Source organism: Lycorma delicatula, chromosome 9, assembly GCF_047948215.1.
Source record: "Lycorma delicatula isolate Av1 chromosome 9, ASM4794821v1, whole genome shotgun sequence".
Taxonomy (NCBI): domain Eukaryota; kingdom Metazoa; phylum Arthropoda; class Insecta; order Hemiptera; family Fulgoridae; genus Lycorma; species Lycorma delicatula.
In genome coordinates, this window is record NC_134463.1 from 66,377,197 (window position 1) to 66,395,049 (window position 17,853).

General features: G+C 25.9%; 1 protein-coding gene across 1 annotated transcript; it reads left to right on the forward strand.

The window, feature by feature from the left end:
• Positions 1–377: 377 nt before the first annotated feature.
• On the forward strand, positions 378–8,821 carry drosha (ribonuclease 3 drosha). Its single transcript, XM_075375143.1, has one exon. It carries the CDS (start codon positions 676–678, stop codon positions 5,503–5,505), a length of 4,830 nt encoding a protein of 1,609 aa, XP_075231258.1. The 5' UTR covers positions 378–675; the 3' UTR covers positions 5,506–8,821.
• Positions 8,822–17,853: the final 9,032 nt, after the last annotated feature.

The following is a 17,853-nucleotide window of genomic DNA, read 5'->3' on the forward strand; positions in this document are numbered from 1 at the left end:
GTACTGTTATAGTAGAGAAGCTTGACAGCTTCTCTACTATATTTTTGTATACTCTATTTTTGTATAATCAAATATTATATGCTTATTAGAACTAACTAGAAAATCCAGTTTTATATTTCTTTATGAATATAAAATTGACATCAATTTTTTGTTTAAATATACAATTAAATAGATTCAACCATATACTTACAACCACATAATTTTAAATTAATAAAAGTAAATTCAAAAATATATAAAAATTTGATGTTTTTCTTCAGATTTGTTTCTGTGGTGTATTTAATTTTTTAGTACAACTAAAAAAATTATGATAGTTGGAAGGTTGGTAGTAAATACAACGCAGCTGAGTAAAAGTATTTCTTTCGTGGAGTATTATTGGATACAAGCGGTCGTGTGCGGGTTAAGAATTAACATGGTTCGTAAGAATTAAGCAATTTAAACAACGATATAACAAAAAAATCATTTTGTAGTATAAAATATTGGTTTAAGTTCAGGTTAAGTGTACGTTGTGCGATGAGTGAATTAGTTTATGCGGTTTTTTATAATTGTTTACACGATGTAAGTGAATTATAGGTAGCGTGTTTGTAAACGTAAATGAATGTAATTAGTTAAAATTAAGCAAAAAAGAGTTCTTTGATCTCTTGTTAGTTGATTAAGTTTTTTGTAGGCTAGTGTAGAATGGCCGGATGGCATCAGCAACAGTTTATGAACAGGCAGTGTAATCAATATAAAGTTAATGATGGTGGAGGTGGGTATCAAATTTATAACAATAATGGTCCACAGAACCATTTTCAAAATAGTCTTAATAAACCTAATCAAAATGTAGGTGTACCTAATGAATACAATAATGATCATTCTATTCCTTCATCTGCACAAACTCAACGAAACACTTCATATGGCAGTTTTAACTCCCAAGTTGTAAATAATGTTTGCAGTTTTGATAATTCTTGTCAGAACTACAATCATCATAGGCAGTATTCAAATTCTGCATCGCAAGTTTCTGTGATGTATAATGGTAATGTGGTACCTTCAGAGCCACAGGCTAATACCTCCTACTACAGTTCTGTTAATTATTCAGATTTTGATAATATAAGTGAATGTAATATACAATCTGGTCTACATTCTGACAGTTATTACAACTATTCATCTAATTACCCAAATTTAACTAATATTAATTCAAATCAACAGATTTTACCAGAAGAATGTGGAAATGTGAAAAACAGCTTGCAAACACATAATGTACAATTAAAGCAAGAACCATTAGGAATGGATCAGTCTTATTCTTATACAAATAGGCTTGCTGAAAATGTAGCTTATGATGTTCCACAAAAAAAATCAGTATATGAAGATGAAGTAACAGCATTTCTTCAAAAAAATTCTAAGTACTTGGATAAAATTAATGTAGATTCTGTACAAAAGAGTTATAATAGAAATAATAGTATTAAGAATTTAAAAAGTGTCGTAGTAAAACCTGGTACTTCTAAATTAAACTCATTAAATTCATGCACATCATTTGAAAATAGACAAATGTCGCTGGGGATTATAACAGAAGTTTCAAGTCCTGACCACCAATTACCCAAATCATGTGAAAGTATTGTATGTGATAATAATTCAAACATAAATCATAAAAAAAAAATTATTTCATCTTCAAGCATTGTACCAAGTTTGTTTGTACCTACTTTAAAAGAGAATAGCTTAGGGAGTAATAATGAATCATCTTTGTGGGATGAAAAAATTATTGTTGATAATTCAGTACACAGCCCAGAAAGGAAATATCTTCACATGATTGATAGCCGATCTAAGTCAAAAAGTCCAGTTAGTGAATTTTTAGATAAAATAAGCAGAAAGAATAAAAAAAGTGTAAGATCTCGTTCTAGAAGTTCTAGCAGGTATAGTACTGACAGTAGGTCAAGATCTTCTAGTCGTGAACAAAATTCTAGCAGTCCAGAAAGAAGATCTAGAGGTAGAAATATTAGATCATTTTCGAGAAGCCCTACTAGATCAATATCTAGGAAAAGATCACTTAGTCCAGGGAGACACAGTAGGAGTAGAGTCTGCTCAAGATCACCAGAGCCACATATTTTAGATTCTAGTCAACATGATTATAGAGTCCATTCACAAAGCCCATCAAGGAAATATTTAAAAAGTTGTACTTTGTCTCCTAAACATAGTAGTAGCTGTAGCAGGAGCCCAAGTCTATTGAGAAGTCAAAGCAAACCATGTTCAAGGCCATCATTTCGAGGTCGAAATAATTCATTTAATAGAAATGGTTCTGATCGTTTATGCCGGTCATTGAATAGCTGTAATGTACCTTTGCAACCTTTAAGTGATAGTAATAGAAAGCAGAAAATTGTTGAAGATTTCTCTGGGAAAGGAAAGCAATATACTGAACGTGAAGCATTATTATTAAAATATAGGAAAGATTACTGTTCTGATGTATATGAAATGAGACATAAGTTAAATGAATTATCAAAATTAAATGTTGAAGAATTAATGAAGAAAGAAACTCAATTTTGGACAAGGATGAGTCCTGCTGATTTGTATTATATACCTACTGAAAATTCAAATATTCTTGAAGGTACTTCTAAACTTGAATCTTTATGTAATGAATTTGAAGAGGTTTTGGTTAAAAGAGCTGAGAGAATACGTACAACTCAACCAAAATATGAGCCTCCTATTAGAAAAAAGAAAATGAAATTTGCCAAACATAAAAGTGAACATTGTGGAAGCAGCAGTAGTGATTCTGATTGTGAAAGCAGTTCAGATGAAGAAGATTGTACAATGGAAGAATTGGAGCGTAAACGAAGCCATCCATTCCGTTTGCACACTGAACTTTGGTTTAATGATGTTGGTGAAATGAATGATGGACCTTTATGTCGTTGCAGTGCAAAAGCACGTCGATCTGGAATACGCCATAATATCTATGCTGGTGAATTAAATTTGCCAAAGTGTGACGTAAATACAAATAATGCTAGTAATTTGTATCATTACAGAATAACTATTTCCCCACCAACTAATTTCTTAATCAAAACTCCAACTATAATTCCACATGATGACCATGAATTTATATTTGAAGGTTTTTCCATGTTTTCTCATATAAAACTAGATAAACTACCAGTTTGTAAAGTTATACGCTTTAACATTGAGTATACTATACTTTATTTTGAAGAAAAAATGCCAGAGAATTTTACAATTAGGGAATTGGATTTATTTTATGAATATTTATTTAAAGAAATTCTAGAATTGGTAGATTTGGATTTTAAAGCTGGTGGTGATAAATCACGTTGTGCTCAGTTTCATTTTATGCCAAGATTTGTCAGAGAATTACCAGACAATGGAAAAGAGATATTATCCATGAATGAAGTGTTAGTATATCTTTTAAAGAATTCTGATGATTTAATAAAATCTGAAGAACTTGAACAAATTCAGGTAATGCCACAATATGAATGGCAGAAGCAAGTTGATTTAGTCAAAGGAATGGTTGTTACATTGCCTGGTATAAAACCTTGTTCACTGAGAGTAGATCAGCTGGATCGTGACAGAGTTGAAGGTAAAACATCATTGTTTCCTGAAATAGTTCATTTTGGTATTCGACCGCCACAGTTAAGTTATGCTGGAAATCCAGAATATCAAAAAGCATGGAGAGAGTATGTAAAATTTAGACATTTACTTGCTAACATGCCAAAACCTTCTTTTGAAGATAAGCGGAAATTAGAAGTAAAGGAAAATAAACTGCAGGAAATGAGAACACAGAGTAAAATGAAACGTGATGTAACAGTAACAGTTAACAGTGAAGGTTTTAAAAAAACAGGTATAATGTGTGATATTGTACAACATGCCATGTTAATACCAGTGTTAGTTTCACATTTAAGATTCCATTGTTCACTTGGTGTGTTAGAAGAAATGATAAACTATAAATTTGAAAATAGATTTCTTTTACAGCTTGCTCTAACTCATCCATCATATAGAGAAAATTTTGGCACAAATCCAGATCATGCAAGAAATTCATTAACTAACTGTGGAATTCGTCAACCAGAATACGGTGATCGAAGAATACATTATATGAATACTAGGAAACGAGGCATAAACACATTAATTAATATAATGTCTAGGTTTGGTAAAAAAACAGAAACTGAATCGAATATAACACACAATGAACGTTTAGAATTTCTTGGTGATGCTGTAGTAGAATTCATTACATCAATTCATTTGTTTCATATGTTCCCTGATTTAGAAGAAGGAGGTTTAGCCACATATCGTGCAGCTATTGTACAAAATCAACATCTGGCAGTTTTAGCAAAAACATTGAAATTAGATGAATTTATGTTATATGCTCATGGTTCTGATTTATGTCACGATTTGGAACTGCGTCATGCAATGGCAAATTGTTTTGAGGCTTTAATGGGTGCATTGTTTCTTGATGGTGGAATTGAGGTTGCTGATAAAGTTTTCGGTGAAACTTTATTTAAAACCGATTCAGAGTTATTAGAAGTTTGGGTTAATTATCCTCCACATCCTTTACAAGAGCAGGAACCTTTAGGTGATCGTAAATGGATACCTCGATTTGAATTATTAAAGAAATTAACTGAATTTGAAGAATCAATTGGAATTGAATTTACACATATTCGTTTACTGGCTAGAGCATTCACAGATAGAAGTATTGGTTATACAAATCTTACCCTTGGTTCTAATCAGAGACTTGAATTTCTTGGCGACACTGTTTTGCAACTTATCGCATCAGAATATTTATATAAATATTTTCCTGAACATCATGAAGGTCATCTTTCTCTTTTAAGAAGCTCTCTTGTCAATAATCGAACACAAGCTGTTGTTTGTAACGATCTAGGTATGACAAAGTATGCTTTGTATCATAACCCTAAAGCGGAATTAAAAACCAAAGATAGAGCCGATTTACTGGAAGCATTTTTAGGAGCTTTGTACGTCGATAAAGGTTTAGTATATTGTGAAGTATTTTGTAATGTTTGTTTCTTCCCAAGATTACAAACATTTATAATGAGGCAAGATTGGAATGATCCTAAATCGAAATTACAACAATGTTGTCTTACATTGCGAACTATGGAGGGTGGCGAACCAGAAATTCCTATTTATAAAGTTATAGAGTGCATGGGGCCAACAAACACACGTATTTATACAGTCGCTGTTTATTTCAAAGGACAGCGATTAGCAGAAGCATCTGGTCATAGTATTCAGCAAGCTGAGATGAACGCTGCTAAAAAAGCACTTCAACGATCTCAAGGCTTATTTCCTCAACTTGATCACCAAAAGCGAGTAATAGCAAAGAGTTTAAAGTCACAACATACACCAAGACAAGAAATAAATAATCATCAGAGATCAGGTAAAAAACCATTTTATTTTAACAAAACATACCAAAACAATTTCGTTAGAAAAGATAATGCTCAAATGAAAATAAATAGTAGATGTACAAAAAATGATCGAAATAATTGCTTTAAAAAGCCTTTAATGTTGCATAAAAAAGTGCCTATTTAAACTTTACTTCTTCATAATTAATGTTCCAATAATCATTTAGCTTAATATGTTAAATACTTAGTGAACAAATAAACAACAAATAATGACGTATTATTGTTAATAATAAACACTTTCTAATTAAATACTCTTATTTAAAATTTTTAATTGATTTTACTGTTATATGGTGTTATTTTTATGAATTATTTCCTATAAAATATGATTTTTGTAAGGATATTTATTGGTGCTGAATTTTCTTTTGAACTAAATTTGTATTGATGACTTAAATCTTTTAAGTGTTCTTTAATTTGCCATTTTGGACTATTAATGGAATTTTTTTTATCCAAGTTTTATTATTTTGTAACTACTTTTAATGTGTTGTAAAAAAACTGCTTAATTGATTTTATTAATCAAATTTTGTATGAGTTGAAATACAGTACTGCAAGTATTGAATCTAAGTATTTTTTATTTAAAATAATTCTATTACGTTTTAATGATGCAAAATGAAAGTATAATAGCAAAATTTTATTTATTATAATTTAAAGAAAATAAATTCTAAATTAACTGTTGTAGATTTAAAATAACAGTGAAAATATGTTACAGTGAATTTGAAGGAACTCTGTTATTTATGTGTAATGACATAGTTTCTTATAAATTTTTCAAAAGTTTTACCTTAATTGGTACCAAAATGACTAATATTTTTATGATGTGTGATTATGGAAATTAGTTAAGATCAGATTTTCTGGTTCAGTCTTAATGTATTGAAATGAAAATGATTCAGAAGTTTTAGTTTACATGAAAAAGATTGCCCCTAAATAATAGAAAATTACTAATTTTAATAAACAGATTAGTAACATAAAAATACAGACATTCTCATTCTGTCTGATTTTTTCAAATTTTAGTTTGGAAATGGTTAGCAGTTTCCATTCTTTGTGTTTTGTAGTCCCTTATTTAGTTTGCTAACAATCTAAGTTGTTAGATCATGTGTGCTTTTTGTTGTTATAAAAAGCAGAAAGATTGTCTAAAATTAAACCTGTTAACTGCATGACATGACTACTTGGAAATGTGTTTTCATGTCTTTTTCTAGATTATGGTGTTGCTCCTTTTTAGTGTTTTTGCAGGTAATATGGTTATTAAAGAGGTATAATATATGAAATAATATTTTTGGAGTATTTCTCAATTAGTATATTGTATTTGTCAAATTCAGTGTAAATTTTGTATGGTTTAAATGTGTTGTTTAAAATTAATTAATACAAGAAAAAAGGCAGGCCACAGACCTGCCATGAAAATTTTACATGGTTTATGTTTCATTACACATGATTTTGTTACATGTTTTTGCCAATTGTAACTAAATAACATTCATGAATTTAGCGTACTAACAACAACAAAAACGAAAAGCTTCAAAAATCCTGAAAATTTTTAGCTGTTTCTGGAGTTCTGATTTTTAACACAGTTCTAACCCCAGTGTTTTCCTTTTTTATCCCCAAAACACAAATATAATTTTTAATAAATTGTTCATATCAAGAAGTCTGAATTGTTTGAGAAGTATAAATCGTTTGAACAACTGAATTGTTCATGCTCTTCATTCAAAATAAAAATGTCAGCACATACAGCAAACAAACCAATGCACCATGCTTTTTTATTGGAAAAATTAATACAACTAATTGATTAACATAAATTAATTATTGTAGTCAATGTATTTGTGAGTCCTATTATAAAGGTGATTATAATTGATGATAATTTAATTTATTTAATTTGTGGCCGCGAAATATTGTAAAAGCTTCATAATTAATTGCACCAAGACATTTATAATTATTAATTTAATGTTAATAAAGTAAAAAAATAATGAAGATACATGAGTTTTATTTATTCTTATCTCTTACGAGTAGTCATACTTTTACTTACGGTAGGGCGCCATGGAAAAATTTTAATTGAAAAAGGGTGTCGCAACTCTGAAAGGGTGCCACAACTTGATAAAGTTTGGGAACCACCGTTCTACATAATAGTGCAAACAAAAATTTAATTGAACACTAACTTTGACAAAATACTAACAGACACAACATAGATGGTATATACTGTTTGACCATATATCATTCAGAATTGTTAACCACTTTTAAAATTAGTATCATAATTATTAATCCTGAGGGGGAGGTAAAATTTCAAACATATATTTGCAGTTGTTATTTAGAAAGTGAATAAATTAAAGGTAAAAAGAAAAAAGTAAAAACTTGAAAATTACTGTTTATTGTAAAATATCTGTATAATGAATGAACTTTACATTTCAGTAGCAATTCTGGAAACTGCTAGCTATTGCGTATCTCATCAGCTAATTTCACTGTATTTAATTATTGGTTTCATTACAAAAGTAATTTATTTTTACTAGTAGCACCTTGCTGCTTCACAGTGTTATTATAATTTTATATATTTAAAAAAAATCCAGGCTAAAAACCTATTATGTTTACAGCATGTTTCACCTCCAACCCCTTTGTTTTTCTCCTTCTTACCTACCACAAGTAAAATGGTTGCTTAAAACCTATTTCCAGTTGTCCAACAACATCCAGTCCACATGTTTTACTGGATGAATTGGGGCTGATTTTTCTTTTATTCTATTGGAATGGCGTGGATATCAAACATCAACGGACTTTCAAAGTGACTTTCTTGTAACAACCTCAGAAAGTCTCTCAGTTAAGGAATAAATGAAAATTTTTCAGAGGAAACTCAAGTTTGGGGTCCTATCATGCTTAATGCCAAATATATGGGTCATAACAAGTATAATTAAAAAAATTCAGCCTGATCCATACAGTAGTGCCCAGATGGACTTGCATTTCAGCCCAATTTTTTAAAATATATATGAGATTTTTATTTTTTAATTAATGAAGCCATTAAATTAATTTTTTGAAATTCACTAAGTGTACCATACGGTAGAGATCTGTTTTCAACATGCATTTATGATGAAACTCATACAAATAAAGGTATAAAATTTAAATGTTAATATTAACATTAAGCATGATCATAAAAATAGTTATATTTGATATATTAAAAAAATGTGTACTGTTCTATATCTTGTAAATCATTTGTGAAGCAAATATTGTTATCATTAACCCCTTCCTGAGCTGAATGTGATTTCTTCACCTTTTTTTCAAAAAGTGATGCTGATGTAATATATTATGTTTTCAGTTTTTGTTCTGTTTAATTTTAGTTTCTAACAAAATAAAGCCAGTGCTTGTAATGTTCTTCTGTAATTACTTTTACAATTTATTCACGGATCTAATAATAGCATTATTGGTCACTTATTCAGCTGTTTTGTTTATTATATTACATTACTGGTTTGTATAGAAATTATGAGTAATTACAATGCATTAATTATTATGTTTGTACGAGTATTTTTTGTTAGTTGTTAAGTCAATATTTATGTTATTTTTTAAAAATTTATTTTGTTCTTTCCCTTTATTCCCTAGTAATTGTAATTAGTATTAATTTAATTTAAAAATTTTTTAAATGTATTTTAAGAAATAATCAATATTTATGCTTAAAAAATGCAAAAAATAATAATGTGATTGATGAGGGGATAATTATTTTAATAATTCAAGAGATTATTTACTACAAGTCGTTATAAATTAGTGTCAATTAGTATTATATACTATCATTTTTAATTAAATTTACTAATTTGACAATCTTTAGAGTATTTCCTTTTTTAAGCATGTGGGTTCCAATCTATAAAATTTTGCTATTACTTCTGGCATTTTACCTTATATTCTAGGTTTTCAAAATGTTCAAGAATTTGCAGACTCATTAGGATAAAAGGGATAATATATATAATATAACGGATAGAGTTAATATAAAAGAATACAGATTATGTATAGCTGATAACTTCTATTTGTTTAGTGGTAGTTTCTTGTTGGTTGCCATAACAACCTAAACGCTCTCCTTTCTCTTATTTTAAAGATATTTTTAACATATCTTTTATTGTTAGTTGGTTACAATTGTTTTTATACCTTATCTTTTGGAAAAACAACCAAATTTAATTATAATTATGTTTCTTACTTGCTAGAATGTTTTTAGTATCGCTTGAGTATCTTTAATCAGTGAATAGTGCTGGTGTTTAAAAGCTTTTTACAATTTTTTTTTTAATGAATGTTACAGTATTTAATTTGTAACATAAACTGTTTGGTGAATGTCAGTCTGCTAGTAATTAGTGTGGATTTATTTTTAGATGTTTTCATTGTTTTGTGCATGTTCGATCCAAAGTACAAAAAAATGTTTCCATTAATATAAAGTTAGTCTTTGTCTACAACTTTATAGAAAAATCTCAATGTTATAACAATAAATAAAACATATATGCACTAAAAAGAGACCCTGTCTTAACATTGTAACAGTGTGAAGTATATTTAACAAAAAAGTATAACTTATATACTGCCAGCCTTCAGGGTACAGTGGTAATATTTGTCAGCCATGAGATTTTTTATTTGATATAAAATCCATCTGTATTAAACTGTAATTGGTTGTCAATCTGTTACTGCTGAAGAATATAAATGAATAAATACTAAATGTGGAGACAGATTAAAACTATTACTTTTTTTTACCGCATCTTATATAAATGGCTTCCCAATTTGAGAAAACTTAAGCTGAAACTACAGTATTACTATACAGGACTAGTCAGTGTAAAAATAACTTAATCGAAGCTAATAATGTTTGATACGTAAAAATTTGCATTATATTTTTTATTTGGTTTAACTTAAAAAAAACCCCTGATCTTTAATTTTTATAATTTAATTATTTAAATAAAAATTGTTGTTCAAGCAGTATCACATGACTATTATATTTGTTAGTAACTTTTATTTTTGTGTGTATCAATCTTATTTCCAATTAATGTAAGTTCATATTTGTTGAATTAATTTTTTTAATAATGGTAGCATAATGATGATATTAATTATAATAATAGATTATTGTAATTATTGATTTTAATTAATTAAATAAATTGATTAGATTATTGAATTGTGATTCAGTTATTATATTGAACGTAAAATTAAATAAGGTGGAGAGATAAGATTGTTTACTAGTCGCTGTTTGGTTTTAATTTTATCACAATTCAGTTGTATCTTTAGAAAATTTAGAATAATTAAATAATTATAATTAATATACAAAAATGTTTATGTATTGATAGTTATAAGAATAGATTCATGGTTTTTAAAAATAATGCATAAGATGTACTTGCATCTCATAATGCGGAAGTAGCTTTTATAAGTAATTTTATGTACTGATTATATTACTGATGTACACTGTCATCATACTATCTATAAAAATTGTTTTATATTATATTGAGAAAAAAATTAACCAGATATTTATAATATAATTAATTAAAACATTCTACCTTTTACATTAAAGATATAAAATAGAATGTCTGGGTTACATCTTTGACAAGGTTATTTTATATTCATTTGCCACTACACATCTATACAGCGTCTTGGTTCATATTTATCAATTTACATGAATTATATTTTCAAACTATATTTAAGGTATTCTTGCTTTAAGAAAAATAAATAAATAAAATAAACTATTAAAATAAAAAAATAACCGACTAAAAAAGAGCAATAAAATATAAAAACTTTTCAATTATTTAAATTTTCTCTTTTTGATCTCTGCTTCAAATTTAAGTTTGTAATATGTTTAATTTTGGAGATTTTAATTTGTTTTAGTTGGTGGTTAAACTTTTAATTTATTTGTTTTTGTGATGTATGCTTTTTTTATATTTTGATGGATAATTTAATTTATATTTTTTATTGAGTTATTTCATGAAGCAACATCCGTAAATCAGCAATTGATATTATAGTGCTAACAAATTATCATTTCTGGTTGTCAGGACTCTACATACATGTTAAGTAATTTACTATTGCTATTAATTAAAAAAGAAAAGAATTGTATTATTTATATTCATAATAACAGTAGGATATAGATAATATTAACAAATATATCATAAGTAAGCAAATTTTTTATATATTAAATTTGTAAGAGTTAATTCACCAGGTTTAAAAAGTGAACTTCGTTTTATAGTCATATTGTTATCAGTTTATTTTTTTACTTTGATTGTTATGATCATAAGCCATAACTAAAAGATGACTGCATATGTTAAATCTTAAAGACAAAACACTACCAGTGACTAGTACTGTTCCCAGTATTAAAGATAATTCATAAACTGTTTTATTACAGCTTGGCTTTGGCATTTTTTACATGCTTCAAAGTCGTTTTAATTGACCTGTAATTCTTCTTTCTGAGATTTTTCAGTTGTGGCATTAGTTGTAAGCAGTGAAGTTTCATTAGGTCTATTTTGAATTCTAATAATATTAATTAATACTATAGTATTAATTATTCATATCATACAAGGTAATGTTATAGAATTATTCATGAAAATTTTGCCACGAAAAAAGCAAATAAATTGTAAAACCTTTTATTATTTTGTGAATTAAATTTTATTAAAATTTTGTTTAGCTTTGTTTTTAGCTGTAATTTGTAGATGAATGTTATGATTTTTAAATATATTAATAAAGGTAACATTTTCAAATTTTCTCTATTATTTAATTTTATATGTGAACTTTAATAAAATGAAGTGTTAGATTTTGTGTGTAATATGTATTTTTTTAAATTAGTAACTTCAGTTAACGTTAGCCTAAACTAATGTTAATTAAATATTTTATTTTCTAATAATAAACTGGCAGTATCACATAAATAATTTAATCTAGTTATCTTTGCGATTGTACTTTGGTCAGATTAATATTACTGCATGTTTATTTCATCATAATTTGAAAGTTTTGATTTAAAAGTATACTTGCTAAGATTTTTTCAGTTCATGAAGAATTATATAAAATATACTTAAATAGGTTTCCTATAAGATGTTATTCATTTAATAAGGTTGAGTGATAAAAATCTGCTACATAATGCTATTTTTATTAAAATGTTAACAAAGATGTTTTTAATTTTTCTGAAAAGTCTGATAGCCATTTAAATTAAATTTAACGATTACATTCAAGTTGTATGTTCATTTAAGTTGAAATTTGTAGTTATATTTTGCATTGATGGAACTTTTATAAAAAAATTAAAATTGTATAAATTTAAAATTTAAATTATATTTTATAACAGAATAATAAAATTAGTTTTATGGTGGATGATCATTTGATTTTGGTCCCACCCTTCTATATGTCTATTTTTCATGTTCTTGGAACAGTAAATAGTGTAACCAAATTCATTTTCTGAACTTTATGTATGATTACAATTACTTTTTTTGTTATATTTATCATATTTTGTAAATAAAATATTATTTAAATTACAAAGTATCTATGCAAAAAAAAAAAAAATATGCAAAGTATCTAAATGTTCAAGTAAATGACTTAGTATCTAGAAATATCTTGCATATTGTGTGCAGAAAACAAATCTTAGAACTAGTTATTTGACATATTAGCATGAGATGGTCATTTAAACAGCTGAATTATGTTTATAGGTTTGTTTTTTATCACAGTGATAATAATCTAACACAAAGATTTTATAGATGTTTTTAGAACTGTACTGTAGATGTTTTTGAAATATAGATAGAGCAAATAACCAACAATCATAAGGTTGTTTGTAACTGAAACCTTTGCAAGTATATTGCTGTACGTGCTTCATGGAATTATGAGCTCTTCATATTGGATGCATGTTTCTTTTAGTATTTATTTTCAAAAAAGGAATTATATTGTTTATTTTATGTACAAATATTGTGTACTGCACTTTAAAAATAAACATTAATGGTGATATCAATAATGTAATTACTTTGTTAGTATTATATGAGTATAATGAATGCTGAGTAGAGTAATAAAATTGAGAGATGTCTTTCAACCTGTAGTTGGTCATCTTCAGTCTTGATTTTCTGTATTTTATTAACGCATTAGTAATAAAAATCAAATAAAATATTTCAATAATAAGAAAAATACAAACAAATATAATCTAAGCAGAATGTACAAATTAAAATATGATGTACATGATAGTTAATGTAATAAAATTATTCCAATGGTATAGAGCAAGTCAGTCACTGTTACATGCTAAAACTACAACTGTATGCATTCATAATAATACTTCACAAGGGCAGAAATAAAGAATTTGTACTAGATAATTGTTACTATTAGTCACATGGACGCATGATTACTATCTTACCTCCAATTATATTCAGTTAATTTGGAGGATAGTATAAAACCAAATTCCAAAAAGAAATGTTACAAATAAATTAGAAGAAACTATAAGAATATTCAAAGAAGAAATTAATTCTATATCAAAGGATGATTGGATTGATGTTTGTAATTAAATAATAAGTGCCGAAGAAGATTCTAAATGGGAGTATAGATATCATGGATGTCACTTTATTACAAATGATTCTAATAAAATTTATAATAACAGTGAGAGTTTACCAACTCCATTATGAAATAAGTTTTTTTTTAAGGTAAGTGAATAAATGATATTTTTCTTATGTAGGTCTATTTGATTACTCATAAAATAAAAAAATTAATAAAATAAAATTTCAATATTTTTTTTACGTTTATTCCACTTAGCTATCTTTTACAGAATGCAAATTTACACAAGATTCAGAAGTTTAATTTTATGAAAATGAAGAAATTGTTAAAAAAAAGTTATTCAATGAAGAAAAAATTTTTTTTAAATAATCACAAATATTTATCGGTATCTATCAAAATTGCAGAGGAATTGTGAATTAAGTTTAAAGAAAGATGTTACTTGTTGATTTTACATTGATTGCCATTATGAATTTTATTTATTTTTGTAGTATTAATATATTCTCTATAATATAATATATTTTTTTTTTTTAATGGATTAACATTTCAAATAATGTTATTCCATACATATTAAAAGTTAGAAAAATTGAAATTCAAATAACAAAATAACGAATATAAAAATTGATTAAGAAACATTTTTCATTTTTAGTTGCAGTCTTAATAAAAATAATATAAATAAAAATAGTTAATAAATATAAATTGGTATGATATTAAGAAAAAATTCAAACTGTTATGTTGGCTGCACTTTTTTATATTTTGAGTCCTGAGATCATCAAATTTAACTGTTATCAGTATATTGTTATTATTTTTATTAAGTATTGTCATTAATAGGTTAATAATCTATTTAGTAGGTTAAGTTAAAAAAAAAATCATGACTGAAAATGATATAGTCAGAGCACATATCTAAGTTCATGAATTCTGTTTTATTAATCTCTTTGGTTATTAATTTCTTAACATTTTTATAATAATCAATGTTTAAGTTATGTACATAACAATTATAATTTAAGGTTAATTAATAATAATATATATATATATATATATATATATATATATATATATATATATATATATATATATATGATGAGTCAATGCACCTTTAAAACAAATAAATAGTTATTTAATACAGGCAGTTTTCATTTCTTGTTAATTTTTCAGCAATGAATTATTATATTCTTTATAAATAAAAGTGATTTTATCAAAATTTTGATAATTAATTTTTATGAAAAAATTATTTATAATTAAATCTTTGTGCTAGCAGTAATTTTTTCAAAACAGTTTAAAGAAATTTATCATCACCAGTAAGTAAACTTTTTTCAAAATTATTCATTTTTATTAAGAAAAATCCATTAAGTTTAAATTTGGTTTGTCGCTAAAATTTGATTTTATGTATTTTTTAAAGTGATACATTTTTCCTTATTTCCTTGTTTAAGGCAGATAATTTAAATTATGAAAATGGTTATCTGTGTGTGTTATAAAGTTAAGTAGTTCAGTAAATATATGGTTTTATTACATAAGCTAACATATTTTTATTTAGTTACTTTTTGTGGTTAGTGGTTTGAATGTATCTATTTTGTTAAAATGGGGTTTTTATCAATCTAGTGAAGTATTTTTATATGTTTTTTTCATTTAGAGAATAAATCAGATTATTTACTTAATTTTAAGTAAAGTATCTCATGCAGTTTAATTCTGTCTGTTTTTAATATTTGCATTTAGTTAACTGTAATATAATGATGAACACTGATAGTTGTAAGAAATTATTCCTGTTCTTTTATTTATTAAGGTAACAGCAGTTAATTTGAAACTTGTAAAAAATTGTTTGTTTTTTTAAATTTTGTTTACTATTTTGTTATTTGTGCTGCATGTAACTTTTAAATTGTTTTAAAGAAATTTCATAAGATTTACCATTAATTCTAATACAAGAACAATAATAATAATAATAATTAATAGTCAAATTTTCATAAATTAAATTTTTTGTTTGTTATTGTTATTAATTTGTAATTTTAAGTTTTTGTAATAACATAACGGACCAAATTCTTTTATTATATAATTAAAGGTTTTTAAGAAACAGGATGATTGTAAAGATGGCTGAAAACAGTTCTAAAGTAACTTTCTTAAAAGTTTTCAATATATATTGGTAAGGGTTAACTTTTTTTCATCTCAAACTATCTTTAATTTTTTTTTTTGTGTTCTATAGATATTTATGTTTTACTGAAAAGAAAGTACCATCTAGGTAAATTATATTCTTGTGTATGTAAGGTTATTAGTTTTGCCATAGAGCACAATTTATAGGTAACTGGATGAAAAATGGATAGAATAGTATGATAGTTAACTATTAATTGAATTGTGTAACCTACCCAGAGTTCTTCAATTATAGATTTGAAGTATTTTTTTTTTTTTTTAGATTTGAAGTAATGTTTTAAACAACATTAATGTTAATATTAAGATTTTTATAAGTAGTGATTCATCAAAATTTAGGAATCAAATATTAATATATATACTATTGTGTATTCTTATTTTCTATTGTAGATATATTGCATAGTCTTCATAATAAAACTGTTTTACTTTGCTTTGAAATTAGTCATCGTAATCATTAAAAAGTACTGTTTTTAATTTTATAAATACAATCTTCATTATTATATATTACATTAAAGCTTTTTATAAAAACTTGTACGGTCTATGAAAATTTATATATTTTTTTCCCCTATTTCTTAAATAATTTAAATTATGTAAATTTGACAGTAAAAAATATGATTTTAATGAACTGTTATGGTATGTATAGTATAGTGTAGAACATCTTTGACGTAGTATCTTTATTATGTAGTTCTCATGAAAGTTATTAGGATTTTATTTTCATTGATAAAATGTTGATATTGTTAAAGATTTATTTTTTGTATCATATATTCATCTCTGTCCAACCAATCAATATAATATTTAACTCTTATTATCTATTGTGTGTAGATTTTAACTAAATTCCTAATGTGAATGGAAATTTCTCAGCAACAAAAAAGAAAGATTTACATTCACAATAGAGTCCAACTTCTTGTGCTGATTAAATCTTCAGTCTTCATCATAATTCGTCCACATCAAGATTCCTGCTGGCTGATAGAATTAATTTACATAGTAATTTTACAGGAACTGTATCCAGTTTGTAATACTGTGAATTGTAACAGATTAAGATGTTGAAAAAATAGATTATCTATTCAATGACTGACTAATTGGGTCATAATGAAATGATTACACAAAGTTAAGGTTAATGTTAAAAAAAAGCATTTATTAAATTTTTATGCAGTGTGTTTTGTGTTCCAGAATGTATTGTTAAGATGCAGAAAAATTAGCCATTCACAATAGTAATTCATTTTTAAATGTTTATTTCTTTTTGCTGTATATTGTCTTTGTAGCACAGAAGCTAAATAAAAGTTTATTTCACATGAAAAGTTAAATTTCTTATAATGCATGTCATTTACATTTTTACCACTTGAAATACACATTGTGAAAGTTATTATCTAATTTACTTGTTTATATCAACGGATAATAGTTAACCAATAATAGTCTTAATGAAACAGTTAACTATAGGCCTAAATATTGTTTAAAAGAAATAACTTTTTAAATGATACAATAAACTATGCTGTTGTATGTATTTCTAATGTTGTAATATGTTAACATTTTAGTTAATTGAAAAATTTATTGTTCAGTATTTAAAAATTTATTAAATTGACAAAAGTAATTTCAAGATTGTGTAAGAGATGAAGATAATATTCTGATAATGTATTATTTTAATATTGAATCATTAAACTTTTTTATTTTTTATTTATGATTATACTCAACTTTATGTGATCTTAGTTTCAGGTAGTTATTTGTCAACATAATATTATTTCATTTTCAAACTGTATTTACCTGTTAAGGTTTTATGAACTATGTTGACACACTTGTTTGGTTGTAAAAGTATCTTGTTATGAATATTGTCAGTTCATTTAATTGTTTTGAAAGGCCACTGATTTTTAAATAATATTACCTACCTCAATTGTAAAATCGTATAAAAGTGATATTGATTAGGATCATT